The 18,673-nt window shown below is 37.4% G+C and overlaps 1 protein-coding gene across 5 annotated transcripts in view; it reads right to left on the bottom strand.

The window, feature by feature from the left end:
- Nucleotides 1-16,283, bottom strand: part of LOC143038853 (integrator complex subunit 12-like) — a 43,078-nt gene extending 26,795 nt beyond the window's left edge. The window contains exons 1-2 of one of the 5 annotated variants that reach the window (XM_076208508.1): nucleotides 16,215-16,232; nucleotides 3,742-4,185 (exon numbers count right to left, since the gene is read on the bottom strand). Coding sequence is in view for 3 of the 5 variants with exons in the window: in XM_076208480.1 (XP_076064595.1) it covers nucleotides 4,098-4,183 (86 nt within the window). In the remaining 2 variants the exon portion in view is untranslated. Of the gene's footprint in view, nucleotides 1-2,663; nucleotides 3,099-3,741; nucleotides 4,186-16,214 lie in introns of those variants that run through there. The other 4 variants (XM_076208480.1, XM_076208514.1, XM_076208498.1 and 1 more) reach the window with 4 other exon arrangements.
- Between the last annotated feature and the right edge of the window lie 2,390 nt (nucleotides 16,284-18,673).

The raw sequence follows: 18,673 nt of genomic DNA, 5'->3' as shown, positions 1-18,673 counted from the left end.
GGACTCGCTTGGCAATTGGGGTCTACAGATTTTACATTCTTTTTTGACAATTTGTTTGATGATTCTTTCATCTTTTTTTATTAATATTGAAAGTTTGTGATGAAAGGTGGTAAGGGAGGTTGGATTGATGTCATGCAGAGTGCGACTAATGGAGATACAATTATAATGGATTGGCTAGTAAGGTTGTTTAATGTGTGTCTAAGGGAGGGAAATATGCCTGAGGACTGGAGGAGTGCTTATATAGTTCCATTTTACAAAAAGCAGTTTTAGAGGGTTCAGTTCGTTAGTGTATTTGGAAAGACATACGGCAAGGTCAACAGGAAGGCATTATGGGAGGTGTTGCAGATATATGGGATAGAGGGAAAACTATTAAGGTCAGTCAAAAGCTTTTACATAAGTAGTATACCTTCTGTTAGTCTTGGGAATGTTGAGAGTGAGTGGTGTCAGATGAAGATAGGGCTGCACCAGAATTGTGTTAGGTCACCATGGTTGCTTAATGTGTACACGGATGGGGTGGTACAGGAGGTAAATGTGAGGATAATGGGCAGGGGATTGGAGATGGTTAGAGTGGAAGAGGAGGTGAGCCAGTTGTTATTTGCTGAAATTGTGCTTATGGCTGGGTCAGAGGATAGTTTGAGGCAGTGATGAAATCTGGGAAGATATGCAGTAGGAAGTTAAAAGTTAATGTAGGTAAAGGTAAATTGATGAGATGTGCAAGGGGTGAGGGCGGCAGTTACATGGGTCTTACAGGAGAGAGAGGCTAGAAAATGAATAATTTTAAACACTTAGGGTCACATGTAGCAAGAAATGGAGGAGTGGGGGTGAATGTAATCTTTAGTGACGGAAGCAAGCAAATTTCTTGGGGGAGTGAAAAGCATCATGAGATATAGGTATCTGGGGATGGACATTAAGAGAAAACCACATGAAGGGGTGATTGTGCCTACATCATAGTATAGAGCAGAGACTTGGAATGTAAGGGAGGCAGAAAGGTACAGTATATGTTTCTTTTTTTTAGCTTACCCTTAGTATTTGTGGCTGATTTTGTCATTCAGCTTTTGTAAAAACATAAAGATTACTCCCATTTCCACCCTGCCATCCCCTTACCACCCTCTTTCTACTCACCACTCCCACCCTCTGAGCTTTTCACTACTCCCATGGGGTGATATTGCCCACTTTGGGAACCACTAGTTTAGACATTACATAGTAGTTAAGTCCCATACTGAGAACTTCCTCCTGAAATGGTACGAGTGCACTTGTTCATGAAGGGGACATAGCCTGATGCAGGTCATGGGTATTGGAGGTGGCTGCTATTTTGGTTGTAAAGAACACACTGGAACAATGGCTCAAAAATTACAGAATGGAAGCTTCACCCCAGAAGTCAACAGTGATGTTATTCACATGAATTAAAAAAAAAAAAAAAAAAAAAAAAAAATCCTATAGTAAACTTAAATCGCCAAATCCTTCCATCAGAAAAGAACCCTAAAATTCTAGGCCCCACATCTGATACTCGTGTGAATTTCAGCCCACATAACAAACCTGACAGCAAAAAAAAAATAATCTATTCAAAGCCATTACAAGTACCAATTCTGGACAACAGAAACTCTAAATCATAAGAACCAGTCTCAACTAAACCTCCATTGCATGGGTCCCAATAGTCAGCATGAACACAAAAAATGTTTAAACTTTATAGAATACAGCACAGAGTAATAATAGGATGCACTAAAGCCACCCCAATTGGACACCTGCACACAGAAACCAAAATCCTCGCCACAGAACACTACTTGAAAATGACAGAAGCACAATGCTATCCCAGAACCATAAACACCGAACACCCTTCACACTACCTTTCATAAGAAGAAGAAGTAAAAAAAAAAAAAAAAAAAAAAAAAAAGCAGCAGCAGCAAACTTGTCAAGCACCTATAACAGCCTACCACCTATTCCATACAAAACATCCAAACAAAAATGTATATACACTTGGATCACTAATCAACCACTTCAGGGCAGACCATCAAACTCCATACTGCACCAACAACCCCCAAACATAGATCACACATAAAAAAAAAAAAAACTCTCCCACACCTTATAAGAACCACATTGGCATGCCTGTGCTCATGACACCATCAAGCATTAACCACATCAATACGACTCAAATTCTCGCACGCAGCATTGGCTGCCATATGTAATTTGCATCACACTACTTGCATTATATAATACAGTCACTGCTGCATTACGCATTCTCTTTTACTCTGAGTAATAATAAACACAGAAAATGTGATCAAACCAGTTTACAGAATCCAGGGGTAACTCATGAACAACTACAAAAAATATATATAATCAAGATGCCAATGCCAGCATCCTCATGTACCCACTTGTGCCTCATGACGCCTATGTAGACATCATTGTACCAAAGTGGTTAAAACAGCACCAACACAGAATAGGCCTGGCCACAGATTCAAATTGTCCAAGATGCAACCAGCACACAGAGGACACAGAACAAACTGGATGTGGAGAGATACGAAAACGGGTCACTACAAGCATAGCTCGTCCCGTAAAATACAACTAGGTAATTACTACACTATCCCACACAAAAAATCCCAAGACAACTACACAATATATCTTCCATGTGTGACTTCTGGTCCCACCCTGTGGCTCTTGCCAGTTACCTGAAGGTCACAGTTCTTCTGCAAGAGAGACCAGGAGCAATGGTTTGATTGATCAAGATGGTTTCCATTAAGGTTGAAATACTTCCATTGATTTTGCTGGATAGTAGAAAGATTATGAGCTTTCATTACACCTCAGAATACTGTATTGATCTCATATTATAGCATTTAATGTATTTGTGAGTTTTCCCAATCCAGGGCTTTTTCCAAATTCAGATTCAGGTCACTGATACTTCCTTTAAGTTCTTCTATCATTCTTTTCGTGCACACTTTCTTGATTGCTAAGTCATCCTTTACAAAGCTTTCTACAATGCCCTCTGCATTGGTTATTAACAGCTACATCACTTGGAATACTGAGAGTTTATGTAGGCAGCAGATTTTCTTATAGACATACATAACTGAATGTCAGCATCAAGAATGGTTGTACAGTGAGATCTCTCATTAACAGATGTTAATAAGCTGTGTTTGCGGTGTTTTCGCTGTGTTTTCGGTGTTCTTGGTGCTGTTGTTTAGTGCGTGCAATCACTATGCCACCCAAAAACCACTCCAAAACACAGCAAAAACACCGCAAACACAGCTAATTAACGTTCGTTAATGAGAGGTCTCACTGTATATAAAGATGTTATTGCTAGACTTCAAGAAGAAAGTAAGATCATACAAATTGAAAATGCTATCAACCACTTCAATATGAGTCGAATACTCGCACACCTGATGTGCTCGTGTGCCTCACTGATGATTCAATGATGCAGTACAACATGCACATTATAAATATAGTTTCAGCTCTTTTCACCTTGAATGTTGACAACCACAGAAAATGCAATCAAGCCTGTTCATAGAAAACAGGAGTCACTCAGCTACAACTACAAATAAATATAATCAGGACACCGTTGCCAGCATCCTTATATACCCACTTCCACCAAATGACACCTACGACAGCATCATCGTATACTCAGGGTTAAAAAAGATTTGTTATGTAGAATTACCCATCACATTCAACATATATCTGAAAGAAAATCTACTGCCTATATTTATTTTCGATAATCAAATATGAAGAAAATGAAAACATGCCTGTTGCTCTTGCCTTTAAGTGTGAGTAGTTTGATGCTCATGCAGAACTTGAGCATTTTCTTTTTCTACAGTTAGCCTGGTAGAACAAATTTACTCTCCATAGCTCTTGCAAATTCCAATTTTTCACTTTTAATTCTTTTCCAAGGAGATTTCCTCCACTACCTGATATTACTTATGGATAATATTTTTTTTAATCTACAACTTATTCATTCCTGCTCACAAATTACATATTAAGTTTTTTAATCTATTTTTTTCATGCATTTTTGTATTGTAATTTCAACTATCATCTTGGTTTAAGCATGTTCAAGATTTCACACTTGAACTTTCTTCTACTAAATCTTAATCTTGTAGGGATATAAGGTTGTCCACCTCTCAGGCAGCATGTTGTACCCATCAGATGGCTTGAGCATACAGGGTTTGTCACATGCAGAGACTGGAGACACTGGGGTCACCATCACTGGAGGAAGAAGGGAAAGGCACAACATGATCACAATATACAAATGCATTCAAGGCAAGATATTCATAAAGTATATGACAAGCCATCTGCAGATAAAATATGAGACTATAAATCCAATCTGTAATACAAAATGGTTAAAAAGGACATTATGAACTTCAACTTCTAAAGAAGGCATACAATGAAAAGGACATTTTACCAGCATTGCTCACACCCTGAGCACAGAGGAGTTCAGGTAGAATTATACATATATGGCATACCAAGAAGATCCACGTATAACCTCAATACTGCAGCCACAACTAAGTAAATATGAGGATGATGCATGGGTAGGTTGGTTATGGGCATGCAAAAGGTTCAGAATGTTGAGTTGAAATACAGTATTCATAAGTCTTACTCTAAAATTATATTAAGAAAGGGTGTTAATTACATGACCTCTATGGTGGTTCATTTATTTAAAGGGTTAGAGGAGTAGATATATATCTAATCCAGGGGAAAAATACACAAGGGTGGTGGACAAATTCACCCCAGAAAGTTCGAAAAGAGCTCCAAAAATGAGCTCAAAATTCAAGTATGAGGGCAATGGCAAAATGGATAATTGCCCTAGTGAATAAATTGTGAAGGGCCTATAAATCTATTGTATTATGGCATTCATAAACTATGTGAATGCTACTAGAAAATAGTGCCATATTATGCTTTACTATGCATACAATCATTGCGCTACAAAATCCCTATGTCTGCACCCCACTAATGACAGCGAATGTCATATTAATTTCTATGTAAATTGCCCCTGAAAGTGGGATGAGAGCCCTGGAAAATAAGAGTTACCCCCAAAATTTTGAGGCGATTGGAAAAAAAGAACCTCGGAAATAAATAAATATTTTTTCAATTATCTAATTAATGATCTCTAAATACCTAATATGGCATTTGATACTGTGAATTGCTGTCTGTAATGTGCTAGGTGTAGCTTTTCCACCTATAGCAGCTGCCATGAGTCAGATTAACATGAAAAGACAAGTGCCATCAACAGAATAAAAATGGACTGCAAATTTCATCTTAGGCAATGTCAATGGATATTTTGTTGTACAAGTTCTTTTCTATCTGCCCTGTATTTGTATTTCATTGCCAATAACCAATGTTTCTATCCTTGGAGAAACACACTGAAGAGGCAGAATTATAAAGGTGGTAAAGGAGAGATAGGAGGATATCAGAAAGGAGGGCTTAGAGTTACAAATGATCAGCAATCTTCTAAAAGTGAAGATCAGTTTCTAATAATAAAAGAAAACTTTGTGCCTCTCGTCTACTGAGGTGCCACTAAAATTCCAAAAGTAATGACTGCATAGAATTTACAGTCAATACCCTATATGGAGGACCTGCTTTATTTATCTGAAGTAATTTGATCTTGGAACAATTGAGCTGTGATATCATCTTTGTGGGCTGCTAACAAGTGGTGCCACCTACAAGTTGAGTATACTGAATATCATTATTGACTTCTACTACATTTCCTTCACTTTTTCATATAGAGGGAGCCAACAACCAGTGACTCCTCCCTTCCTCCTACTACTACAAGATGGTGATAAATACAATAGGTTCTTTAGTTCCATGCATCTGAACTTCAGTGATTCATTAGCTTTGTATTAAACCCTACATTACACAATCAACAACATTTGTGCATGAATTCTGTGGGGTTGCCATATTTCATCATATTGATGAACAGCCATCTTCATGATGTCATGTTTGCTCAACCCACCCCTCACCTCCATTAAAAGGTGCAGCCCTGAGGGGCTAACATTCAGTCTCTGGACTAGGTCCAAGATTTCTATAAATTTCAACTGCATTTCTTACACATGGAGAGCTGACAAAAGGTAACTGCTCCCATCCTTTTACTTCTTTCAGTAGGTGGCACTGAAACAGTCCCACATGAATACAACACAATGATCTAAAGTTCTTCATGAAAAGATCTGCGGGAGGGCCCAAGGGCCACTGCCAACCCCTGTGGGGCTGCAAGCTCTCCATTCAGTAAAACTTAAAAATTATTATATCATGTAGTGGATGAGGGGCCCTTCCTCCTCAAGGAGCCAAGATAAAAGGTAAAATAAATGGGTACTCAATAGGTGTGAGTTGGTGAAAGGCAAGTGAAAGCTGACCGGCTATCTCCCTCATATGGGCAAAGAGGCCTTTTGGTATATTGATAGATCATGCAGTCGACTTATTGAATGTGTAGTCCTTTAAATCCAAAATACCTGATATCAAAATCCCTTAAAATGAGGACCACGTATCCTTTCATTAGAAAAGTAATTATCACAAAAATTAATAGGCTAAGTAAACATCTTTTGAGGACAAAGTTTTGACTGATTGTGAAAAGTCCAAGAAGGTCACATGACCACAGCAATTCACAGATGTTCTTCCAAAACCTTTCTCACTATGAGAATTAAATTAATCATTGTAGATGCAATCATGAACATTCCCTTATTCTGTTCTACAGTATTTGACCCTTGAATAACTGTAGCTTCCAGACATCTCCTCCTTATCCTGTTAGTTTCACATATAATCAACTCAGCCTTAATTCTTATAGGCATTCAGGCGAAGGCTAGAAGCCTTTTAGACTTTGCATGAGTGTGCAGGTGAGAACTACAGTGGTGATTTTTAAGCAAACACAGGATGGTTTAAAAGGGGAAATAGTAAGCAAAGCACCAACATAGAGATAACCAACATATTCATTAACATCCAGCACAAATAATCTGTGAAAAAGGCTACCTGAAAAGATATTCAATGTGGATAAAACTGGGCACTGAAAAAGAATGTCTATGCACACCTACAACAATGAGGAAGTAAAAATAATGCATGGTTTTGTAGCCTTTATGGACTTTGTTGTTTAGTGGGCATGTTACCGGTTTTAAAAGGTAACCACCAATCTCAGGTACAACTTTGCATTATCTTTTTTAATGTTATTTGTTTCACGAGAATTGTGTTAAAAACAAATATCTCAAAAGTATTAGCTAAGGGACTTCTTGACAAAAATATTCATCATCTGTTAATCTTCATTCATTCTAACAGCATATATCATCATCTCCAATGTTGTCTATCTAGAGTTATGTGCCAACCCAAGTGTTCTGAAGTAAAACAGATGACAGTCAGCAATATTGATAGTTTTTCACTGACCTTTGAGAGCACTGGAGTCTCGAAATTCAACACAGTTATGGCATTTTCAAGACATTGAAACACAAATCACCTCCATCTTTGCAGACAGTTTGTATGCAAAGATGGAGGTGATTCACGTTTTGACAAATCACATTTTGCAGCCTCAAAAACCATCCTAACCCTACTAAATTTCAAGACCCCAGTGTATTCTCAAATGCCTAAATATAAGAACATAACATAAGAATGAAGGAGACTGCAAGAGACCATAAAGCCTACACTAGGCAGCTCTGTATCCATCACCACCTGTCATCCCCATCCATAAAGTTGTCTAATCGTTTCTTAAAACAACTGATAGTTTCAGCGCTTACTACATGGTTACTAAGTTTATTCCATTTGTTGACCACCCTATTAGTAAACCAATTCTTACCTATTTCCTTCTTAAATCTAAATTTGTCCAGTTTATAACCATTACTGCGAGTCCAGCCCTGTTGTTTTAATATGATGACCTTGTTTGCATCACCCTTGTTAAAGCCTTTGATCCACTTGAACACCTCTATTAGATCACCCCGCACTCTGTGTCTTTCCAGAGTGTAAGTTAAGGTGCCTAAGCCTCTCTTCGTAAGGCAAATATCTGAGTCCATGTATCATTTTGGTCATTCTTCTCTGTACTGATTCTAGCGAATTGATGCCCATTCTGATGTATGGATAGAAGCCATAGTTATGGGCTATTGATTTGAACCAAAATATCTCTCTGAAGAAGTTTTCATATTGGTGCATCACTGGTGGTTACCTGTGTGCACGTTAGTTTTGCAATGCTGTCTTAGGGCACTCAAAAAAGTAGGGATAGTATGCATGATGCATTCAATGCTTTTATAGTGTGCTCCTACATCCCGTAGTATGTTCACACTATATATCCTAGATGCCTCACACTTTGTAAACAATGATGTCTACAACATATTTTTTTAATTCTGGCCCAAGTGTGCCTGTAAACAGGTTACTACAAGATAAAATTAATAATTCTTTACACAAGTTAGGTACATGAGTAGCATCGTTGTTGCTGGGCAGTTCTTGTAAGCTTTCTTATGTCTTTCTCTCTGAGATCTATGTTATCAATATATTATAATTCTCCCCCTCTTTTCTATTCTTTTTATCCCAATTGTGTATCTTCCTCAGCAGTTCTTTGTTAATTTTTATGATTCCTATATTTGATAATAAACAGCCTGTGGCACTCGACGCGATCACCATTTATCAAACACAATGACAATGCATGAAAAATGAACACAACTGATGACATCACTGCAGAGTAGATGGTGCTGCATGTTTTGGATAAATGGCTGAAGCAGACGATGTTTTGGGGATAGGATCAGTGATTTCAAATTGCAATAAGTATAAAACAAAAGTTTTTGTGTAATTTATCTAGCTATTATTGATTTTGAGAAGTATTAAAAACACTTTAAGCTCAAACTTTTTATGACCTGCTACTTGGTAAACCTAGGAGCTTTCAAGAACACCAACATGCACACAATGCTAGTACACTACCATTCAGTCAAACCCTAGAGCAGGGATGCCCAAGGTACTGTTTAAAAACTGATTATTATTAAGTTGAGAGGATTATTCAATTCAAGATCTTGCTACTCTTGGACAATGCACCTGGGCATCCATCTCACGTGGGTGACCATCCTGATTTTAAGGTTATTTATCTACCACTCAATGTTACAGTATCTATATAACCCATGGATCAAGGTGCGATTGCAGGGGTTCATGGCTTACTACCTGTGACTAACATTTGTTCAAGTCATTTCTACAATAGAGGGGTGACCTCCATGACCTAGGAAAGCTACAGTACTGTATTCTTTAGGCCATCAACAATATTGCTGCATCATGGTAAGAAACAGCTGAGGTGTGGATGAACAGTATATGGATGAAGTGTTTTATATGGTATGTCAATTCATTTGTTGATATTAAGAAAATGAAGGACCTTGTTAATTTAGAGACAGAATAATGAAACTTCCAAAGAGTCTGTTAAATTGCAAAGAAAAATAGCTTTCCGATAAAGAACTAATTAGGTTGGAAGCACACAGATGTAGAAGAAGAAGTGCCTGTGAAAAAGTTCACAACAAAGGAAATGGCAGAAGCTTCTTCCGTGCTCCACAAAGCTCTAATTATCTTTGAAAACATAGACCCAAATGTGGAAAGATTCGCCAAGGTGGACTGACACATGAAAGAATAATTAAAAATCTATAGTGAAACTTAGGAGAACACAAAAATAAATACTGTTCAGACTAAGCTATGTTTTCCAAACATATTACATGGCTTCATGATGAAGACCTCATGATCACCACTCTAATACGAGTCATAAGTATTCATGGGCTTCCTTTCATTTCCATTTTTCTTAACAGTGATATTTTATTTATCAACAATGATTTTCTATAATTGGACAAAAATTTCATAAGAACCACTCTTGACTACGATTCCACAGTTTGATTCCCAATAATCACCAAAACTGTCATATATTTTACAGACTGTAAAAAATGAAGCATTGAGAACAATCACAGGATTCACCAAAACCATCCCCAATGACCTGCATTTGGAAGCCAGAATCCCCCATTAGGATATATAAAGAAGATAGGTACATGGTTCTATGAGTCCTCAACCCTACTCACCTATTTCATTACATCACACACACATACACATACAAACTAAACATAACAAGCCACATCAACAGCTTACTACTCAAACATATACAACTTACCAACTGTACCATACAATACATTCACACAAAAATATATTCACACACAAATCACTAAAGAGATTCTTCAAGGAAGGCCTGGACCAATGATGGGTACCTACAAGCTTTTCCCACATTCATTGTGCCCCCCAAAAATAGGTTCTTGGTGATTACTTTTAAATGTTAAAAGAAACAAGGATTTCATTAAATGGAGTACTGAAAAATGAAGGAAATGTGGTACTTAAGGGAGATTTTAACTGCAAAGAAATCTGTTGGGAGATGACAGTGAAAGGTGGAGAGGAATTATGGGGATATGTATTACTTGATATGACTATGGAATATACAATGACACAATGGGTAAAGGAAAACACCAGATATAGAAATAATGAAGAACTGTCAAGACTTGATTTATTCTTTACACCAGAACCTGAAATTGTAGATAAAATTGAATACAAGACATCAATTGGGAAGAGTGACCACATACTACTTGAGCTAGAACTAAAGGAGGAAATATATAAGGAGAGAAATGAAAAATATAGAAAAGAGAGAATTGTATATAGTAAATGGACTTTGTGAAACTTAACCTCTTCACTCCGGGGCACATCGCACGTCTGGCAGTATTAGCTGCCCAACATGCGATGTTGCATCATAATAATCGCATTATAAAAAATAAAGTCAGTGCTCAATTGTTCGTTCTCTTTCACCTGTGAACTTTGATAACCATAGAAAATATGATGAAGCCAGTTTAAAGAGAATGGAGGTTACGTAGGTACGACTACAATATATATAATCAAGATGCCGACGTCGGCATCATCGCATACCTACTTGCACCTCATGATGCCTACGTAGGCGTCACCGTATTGAAGTGATTAAAACATTTTTTTTCAAGTAGCAAGTTGGGAAAAATTCTACAATGAAGACACGAGTGGAAGAAAAATGGAAGATTTTGATGGAAATCTATAATGAAGGAGTGGATAAATATGTACCAAGGCAAAAGCAAGAAAAGAAATATGTTAAGTGCTGGTTTAACAGGTGTAGTGAAGCAAAAAATATATTACATATATATATATATAAATAAATAAAAATAATAATAATAATAATTAAATATATAAATAAAGCTTGGAAAAGACGGAAAAAAAGAGAAAAATCTTAGTGGCAAATCTATAGCAATGAAAGGAATATGTAAAAATATGCAGGGAAGAAAAAAGAAACTATGAAAAAGACAGTAAAAAAATTTAAGGATCAACTAAAACTATTCTATAGATATGTGAATGGCAAATTGAAAAACAAGCAAGAAATAGAGAAACTATGCGAAGGGAACATGGAATACACAAAAGATATAGAAATGGCTGAGGCCATGAGCAAACATTTCAAATCAGTTTTCACTGGGATGAAAGGCAAGAAGTGATTCCCCCTTTATGGGGGAAATAATAGCAACACTGGAGCTAAAATAAAGAACCAAATAACATGCCTTGATGTCAGAAAATCACATGGCCTGGATGGAATTGCAAACTGGATACTAAAGGAGTGAAAAGAAGAACTGGTGGGCAAAATATACAAGATGTTTGCTTAAGGAAGGAAAAATACCAGAAGACTGGAAAAAGGTCAACATAATACCAATATATATAGGAGGAAACAAGGAAGACCCAACAAATTACAGACCGGTTTCTCTTACAAGTACTGTAACAAAAATTTGTAAAAAAGTTATCAAAAATAGATGGACAATACATCTGGAGAACAACATACTAAACCTGAGACAGTTTGGATTCAGATGGGGAAGAGCATGTGCCACAAAGCTGATCTGTTTTTACTCAAGACTATTAGATATAATACAGGAAAGGTACAGATGGCCTGATTGTGTTTTCCTAGATCTACAAAAATCTTTTGATAAAATGCCACATGGAAAACTATTAGGAAAACTGAAAACCATAGGAGGAATACAAGGTAAACTACTGGAATGGATGGAGGATTTCTTTGATGGAAGAAAAATGAGAGTAGTGCTCATAGATAATGGTTCTACTTGGGAAGAGGTGATTAGTGGAGTTCCACAGGGATTGGTACTGGCTCCAATAATGTTTGCTATTTATGTGAGTGACATGGACGAGGGTGTGGACAGTTACATCAACTTCTTTGTTGATAACACAAAGTTGTTGAGAAAAGTGAGCACTAAAATAGACTGTAAGTCGCTGCAGAGAGATCTTAACAAACTTTGGGAATCGAGTCAGATGAAAAAAATTCAAAGAAACCTTAGTCCTTGATTAAAGCCGAGTCCACACTGTGCCTCATACAGTATTGAATGCTGAGCTGTGTCCACACTAAGTGGGAATGAGGTAATAATACTAGTCTCATACATGCAATTCTTATATCATTGGATAATTCCCATCAACCTTGGTATTTTGAACCCCATAAGTACTGCAAATTAATAGTAACATCAGTAGCGATTTTCTAAAATTTAATGTTTTTTTTTTTTTTAGCAGGGAGTGCTGTGGAGAATGGCACAATTGCACCTTAAAAAAAAAAAAAAAAATCTTACAAATGTGTTGCCAGTGCTGGAAGTAGGGAAAGCACCTAAATCTATTGTCTGCAGGTGGCTACAATCTTTTGTACAGGCATATTCTTATTAACCTCTTGAATACAACGACACCTATATATGTGTCATGAGCTGCAAGTGGATAAGGATGCCAGTGTCAGCTTCCTGATTATATTTACTTTGTAGTAGTTGAGTATCCCCATAACCTGTGAACAGGCTTGATCACATTTTCCGTGACATATTTATTCTGGGTGAAAGAGAATGGGTATAACAGCAGTAACTTTATATTTTGTAATGCATCATCGTACATCAGGCAACCTGATATGCGTGCAAATATCTGACTCATATTGAAGAGGTTAAGAAAAAAAATCAATAAATAATGTATAAAGTTGTTTGCCAGTCTCACAGATGCAATTCTTATCTATATCATTGGATAGCTCCTATTGTTCTGATATTTTGAACCCTATAAGTACCACAAATGAACAGTAATATCAGTAGTAGTATTTTTTTTTTTTGGGGGGGGGAAGTAGCAGTGGAGAACAGCACAGCCACACCTAAAAACTTGCATTCTTAATGTCATGGTTCAGAATAAGTGACAACTTTTTCCTCATATCATCAAGGCTTGTACTCCTTATCTTCCTCATTTTGTATTCTTGTTCTTGATGTTGCTCAGGCAGGGATGCTGCTTTAATAAATCTATAAAACACTGGGTGTGGCTCCTTGTCCACTCAATGGGGCTAGCAGAGGTGGCCATGATGCATAAATACTTGGAATAGCTTAGGAGATATAGTCCAAGCTGGAACTACACACGAATTCAAATCTATGATAATTGGAAAATAAGGATATAGACCAAGTTGGAACCATACATGAAGTTGAAGCTGGGTATAATCAATTGGAGAGTGGGAGAAAGGACCCCACAATCATTGCTCTTTTTCTGTATACTATAATCAAGTAAATACAATTAGGTAATTACACTTCTATATACATATATACATAGATAAACCATATGAGGAAAGACTAAAAGCACTGGGTCTACCAACTTTGAAAGATCCAAGAGAAAGTGGGGATATGAGTACAGTAATCAGGTCACTGAAGGGGATAGATTGTACTGACAGAGATCTCCTGATTAAACATCGGCCATATGTCAAAAGGATGGGAAGAAATACAGTTTTCCATATGGATACACAAACACTTGGAACAGCTTAGGAAGGGATATAACCCAAGCTCAAACAAGACAAGTTCAAATCTAAATATGATATTTGGAAATCAGTTTGAACTGTACATAAATTTGAGGCCAGGTGTGATATAAAAGAATAAAAATAAAAATAAAATAAAAACAGGAGACTGGACCCAACAAGTACCGGTATTACCCCTTTCCTGTACACTACAATTGGGTAAATACACACTTACACTATGTATGATAAATTGGACACTAGGAGAGCATTGTAAGCATTGCTCCTTTCCTGTACACTATTATTAGGTAAATACACATATTTATATTCCAAATTCTAAATCAAGGAGCCCATAACTATTTACACAAGCAAATGTATTCTTAGATTAAATTTCTTAACACAAAATGGGCTTCAATAACAAGGAACCCCCACAACATGACATGCCACCTGTTTGATCAAATGTCAATCAAAATGATGACAAATTTAAGACAACAATAGTAACATAACTGAAAAATTTATTACTTCCAAACAATAGTAAGTTATTATATTCTCTACTCTTAAGATCTTGATGGCATGCAAAACATTGTTAAACATCAACTTTTGCTAGTCTTTGCGCTCCAAGGAGTCCATTCAGGATGTGGCAAATGTCGTAATTTACTACAAGACATTCTGCCAAATCAACCTTAGTGCAGTACTACCTCTCATTAACAGACGTTAATTAGCTGTGTTTGCGGTGGTGTTGTTCAGTGCTGTGCAATCACTATGCCACCCAAAAACCACCCCCAATCAATGGATTCTTCACATCAACGGACACTGTTACCCCCCTTTTAGTCTGTTAATGAGAGGTAGTACTGTACATACCTCTCTCTCTCTCTCTCTCTTTTATTTCTCATCTATGTGCTATTTGAAACTTATAATAAAGGAAGTTGTATAGTACAATGAGTATCACATCACTTTTTAGGAATATAACAATACTTACTTTTTACTTTTGTGTTTACTCTCGACTCCTGCTCAGTCTTTCCGACACACTGGGAGTCACACCTTATATCATCATTCTGGTAATTTATTACACTTTATAAAACTCACTAATTTGCATGCCCTAAGTGTAACAATCACTAAATGGGTATGTTTTCAATTTCTTCTTGAACATATCAACATTATTATTTTCCTTTATCTCTCTGGGAAGTAGAACCTTGGGGAAGATGTCCTGAAGGCACTAAATCCCATTTGATGATTACATCTTGGTTCCACCAACATAAAAGGATTGTCACTACTTCTTAGTGATACAGCTGAGCCAGGTTGATGATCCTGTCGGCATGCTCCGCCTTTGTAATCCTTTGTAAATCCACTCCCACCCATTTCATCCCCATATATTCCACTCCCATTCACCACCCTTCTCTCCTCCTTTTCTTGGCTCAAACATGTGGCAGTGGTTTTTCCCCATGTTGCTAAGCCAAAATATCACAGATGAGACAGGTGGGATGGAGTGAGTAATTATTGTTATAATCATAAAAAGTGAATTTCATTGTACTATAAAGCTTCCTTTACTATATACAAAATAAAAAGGTTGATTTGGCAAAATGGATAACTGTAAATCACATATGCCACACTTCTTGGAGCTCACAGACTATAGTAGAATTAACAGGTATAAATAGCTCAACCCTAATTAATATTTGAACAAATTCCAGTCTAGGATATTTGTTCATATGGGCACAAGAATCCTAGAGGTCTCATCTGAAAACACCCATCCCTCCAGTGCCCAACACAGCAAAATATTTCCCAAAACATAATAATAACTGCATCAGTTTTATGCAGTCAATAGTTTAAATTAAAGACTAGTGACAACCTATGTCTATGAACCACTCATGAAGCATTCTTTTATGACTGAAGAACAATATCCTCTCCAAAAAAGAAAAGAATTTTAATCACTTTTCACTTCCACTGCCCCCCTGTTCCTCTACCCTTCTAAATATCTCCCTTACCACCTTCGTGGAGCGATACTGTCCACCAGGATAGATGCGATGGTTACTCTCGATAACGTAAATATCCCCATTATTTGTCCAAATATGTTCGGAAAAACACAATAGATTAAGAAAATAACGACCTGGGTTGTCCTGTACGTTTACCCAGCCTATATAGTGCAGACAAAAATAACCAAATTAATTCTATATTTTACTCGGTTTCTCGCAACACGTCACAGGGTGGCAGCTCACCATTTAAATACCGCGGTTTTCCTTCGTGTACTCCGACCTGGCAGTGGATGGCAGATTTGACTCGGTCCTTTGTTTCCCGGTACTCACATATTCCCCTTTTATCAACCTTGCAATACATCCTACAGCAAACAAATATTATTTATATTCTAACGAGAAGTTCACACACCTACTTCAATGCCTAATGCAACCTTTAAGGAGGGAAAAAGGAAGAAATTTTAAGATTTGGAAGACTGCTATAATTCCACACCTACCTGTCAGCTCTAATGTTTACTTGTGACGTTGCTCTTACGCATGCGCATTCTCGTTTGGCACATCGCACGTGATCCTGTAAGTCCCGCTCCAATGTGCACGAGCACATTCATGCAAAACTGGGAGTGTAGAGAGACTTCAAAATTATAGTTCCTGCCATGTATACTATAATCAGGTAAATACAAATTTGCACATGAAAGCAGTAAAAGCTTAATAGGATTGTGGACTGCTTAGACCTAAGCAATTCCGCGATTACACGACGAAATTGAAATGAAAACGGGCAAAACTAAAAATAGAGCGTCATGGGTGGGAACTGAAACAATAAACCAAAGGAGGAAATGGATTTGGGAGTTGGTAATAGATAATGGATGACGTGGTGAAGGATGCTAGAAGACCACAATGCAATAAGAAAGAGGCACACGGGTACTGACAAACTATGTGACATTTCATTTAAATGAAGAAGACATGACGGAAAAATATAACTTTATCCACCCCAAATTGCAGTGCACAGTAGTGGTATGGTCTCTACACAAAAAGAAACATGTAGAACATAAGATTCAAAGGAAATCAACTAAAATTACCCTAGTGTGGCTGTCCAAACATATAAGGAAGACAATTACATGAGCTGGGAGTGTCCACAGTGAGAGAAGAAAAGTATGTGACACGAATGCTGCCTTTATAGAACGGCAAATCCCGTGGGGGAAAAATCAACAGATTTTAACGTATGGAATGAAGGAATATCATAAGGACAAATAGAAAAAAGAAAAAAAATTCTAAATGTTTAATATACAGTTTCCCGTATAGTTGCGTCCATGTGTGAAATATTCTAGAATATGTAGGACTATATCAAACTTAATAAGTGAAGACAGGAACATAGTTATTCAGCAACCCAAGCTCGAGTCCCATTATGGGCGAAAAGCCGAAAACAAATACCACTGCACTGCTAGCCGGCACTCCAACTCTGGTGGGCAAGGAGTTGTGTAATATATATATATATATATATATATATATATATATATATTTGTGTGATTTATCATGGTCTTGGATCACGTGTTGGACTCGTGATCGACAGTTATTAACTTCCCGAACGAGAGCTCGGAGTTCGTATGACCGATCTTACACGCACACACACAAACCCAACTCCCCGTCCACGAGAGTTGGAGTTACACCCCGCAGCGAAGCGATACTGAAATTATTTCAGCCCCGGACCGTAATGGCAGGCGAGAATTCTAACCACAGCGTCACGAGGAGTGTGTAGGAATATGTGTCTAAGGTCATAGATCGGGCCATATATAAGCTCTTGAGTTCTCATTCGGGAGGAAAACAGCTGTCGATCACAAGCCTAACTCGTAGTTCACGATCGTGCTGAATCACGAACCTGCACACACGGTTCGACGGCGCAGTGGTAGCGTTCGCAACCGGTACTCCAGAGGTCCGAGTTCGAAATTATTTCAGTATTATTTCAATACTGAAACATTTTCAGTATCCCTGTGTTGCGAGCCGTCACTCCAACTCTCGTGGGCGGGTAATTGTGTGTATTTGTATAAGGTCACAGCATTACCCACATATGAGCTCTCATCAAAGAGGGTAATAGCTGTCGATCACGAGTCCAACACGTGATCCAAGACCATGGTAAATTACAGACACATGCACACAGGCATGCACAGGACCACCGACCTAGAAAATAACTTAATGCAGTACCAATTCATAAAGGAGGAAATAAAAGGAAATAACTGAATTACAAACCAGTGTAATTGACCAGCATGATATATCGAATTGTTTTGAAGAAATCCTAAAGAAGATAAGTTGAATATCTGTAAGGGGACATTATAACGGTTTTAGGACAGGATGATCATGTAAATCAGTCCAGCTAAGTTTTTGTTCGAGAGTATTTTATTTCCTGTAGGAGAAAGAAGGTTGAATGGGGTGTGTATACCTGAATTTGGAGAAAGCATTTAACAAGGCACGTCACATTAGACTTTTGTGGAAAATAAGCATATTGCAGGACTCATAGGTAAGCTCTTTGGACTATAAAAGGCTTCCTGAAAGACAGGTATATGAAAACCGTGACAAGCGGAGTACAAGGGCTTTTCTATTACCTGTAGTGTTCTTACGTGAATGTCGCGATGGAAAGTTTGAGCCATGCTATTATGTTTGCAGACGATGCAAAGGTCATTAAGAGAATAAAAGATAATGAAGAAAGGATATTGTGTTAAGAAAATCTAGACAATATATATGCATGGCATCAATCGTAGAAAGTGAATATTAATGCCAAAAATGCGAAGTAACAGAAATGGGTAATACCTCAAAGAGACTATCAGTAAATTACTCAGTAGGAAATGAATCAGTTGAAGAAGAAGAAGAAAAGAGAAAGATCTAGGAGTGTTGGCCACGAATTCCTTGTCACCTGACACATGTATACTAGCAAAACCGTAGGTGACACATAAAAGACTTTTGACGA

The sequence above is a fragment of the Oratosquilla oratoria genome, chromosome 2 (genome assembly GCF_046742065.1).
Source record: "Oratosquilla oratoria isolate Oo_2021 chromosome 2, ASM4674206v1, whole genome shotgun sequence".
Lineage (NCBI taxonomy): Eukaryota > Metazoa > Arthropoda > Malacostraca > Stomatopoda > Squillidae > Oratosquilla > Oratosquilla oratoria.
Note: the sequence above shows the minus strand (reverse complement) of the source record. Positions and strands in the feature narration are given on the sequence as shown.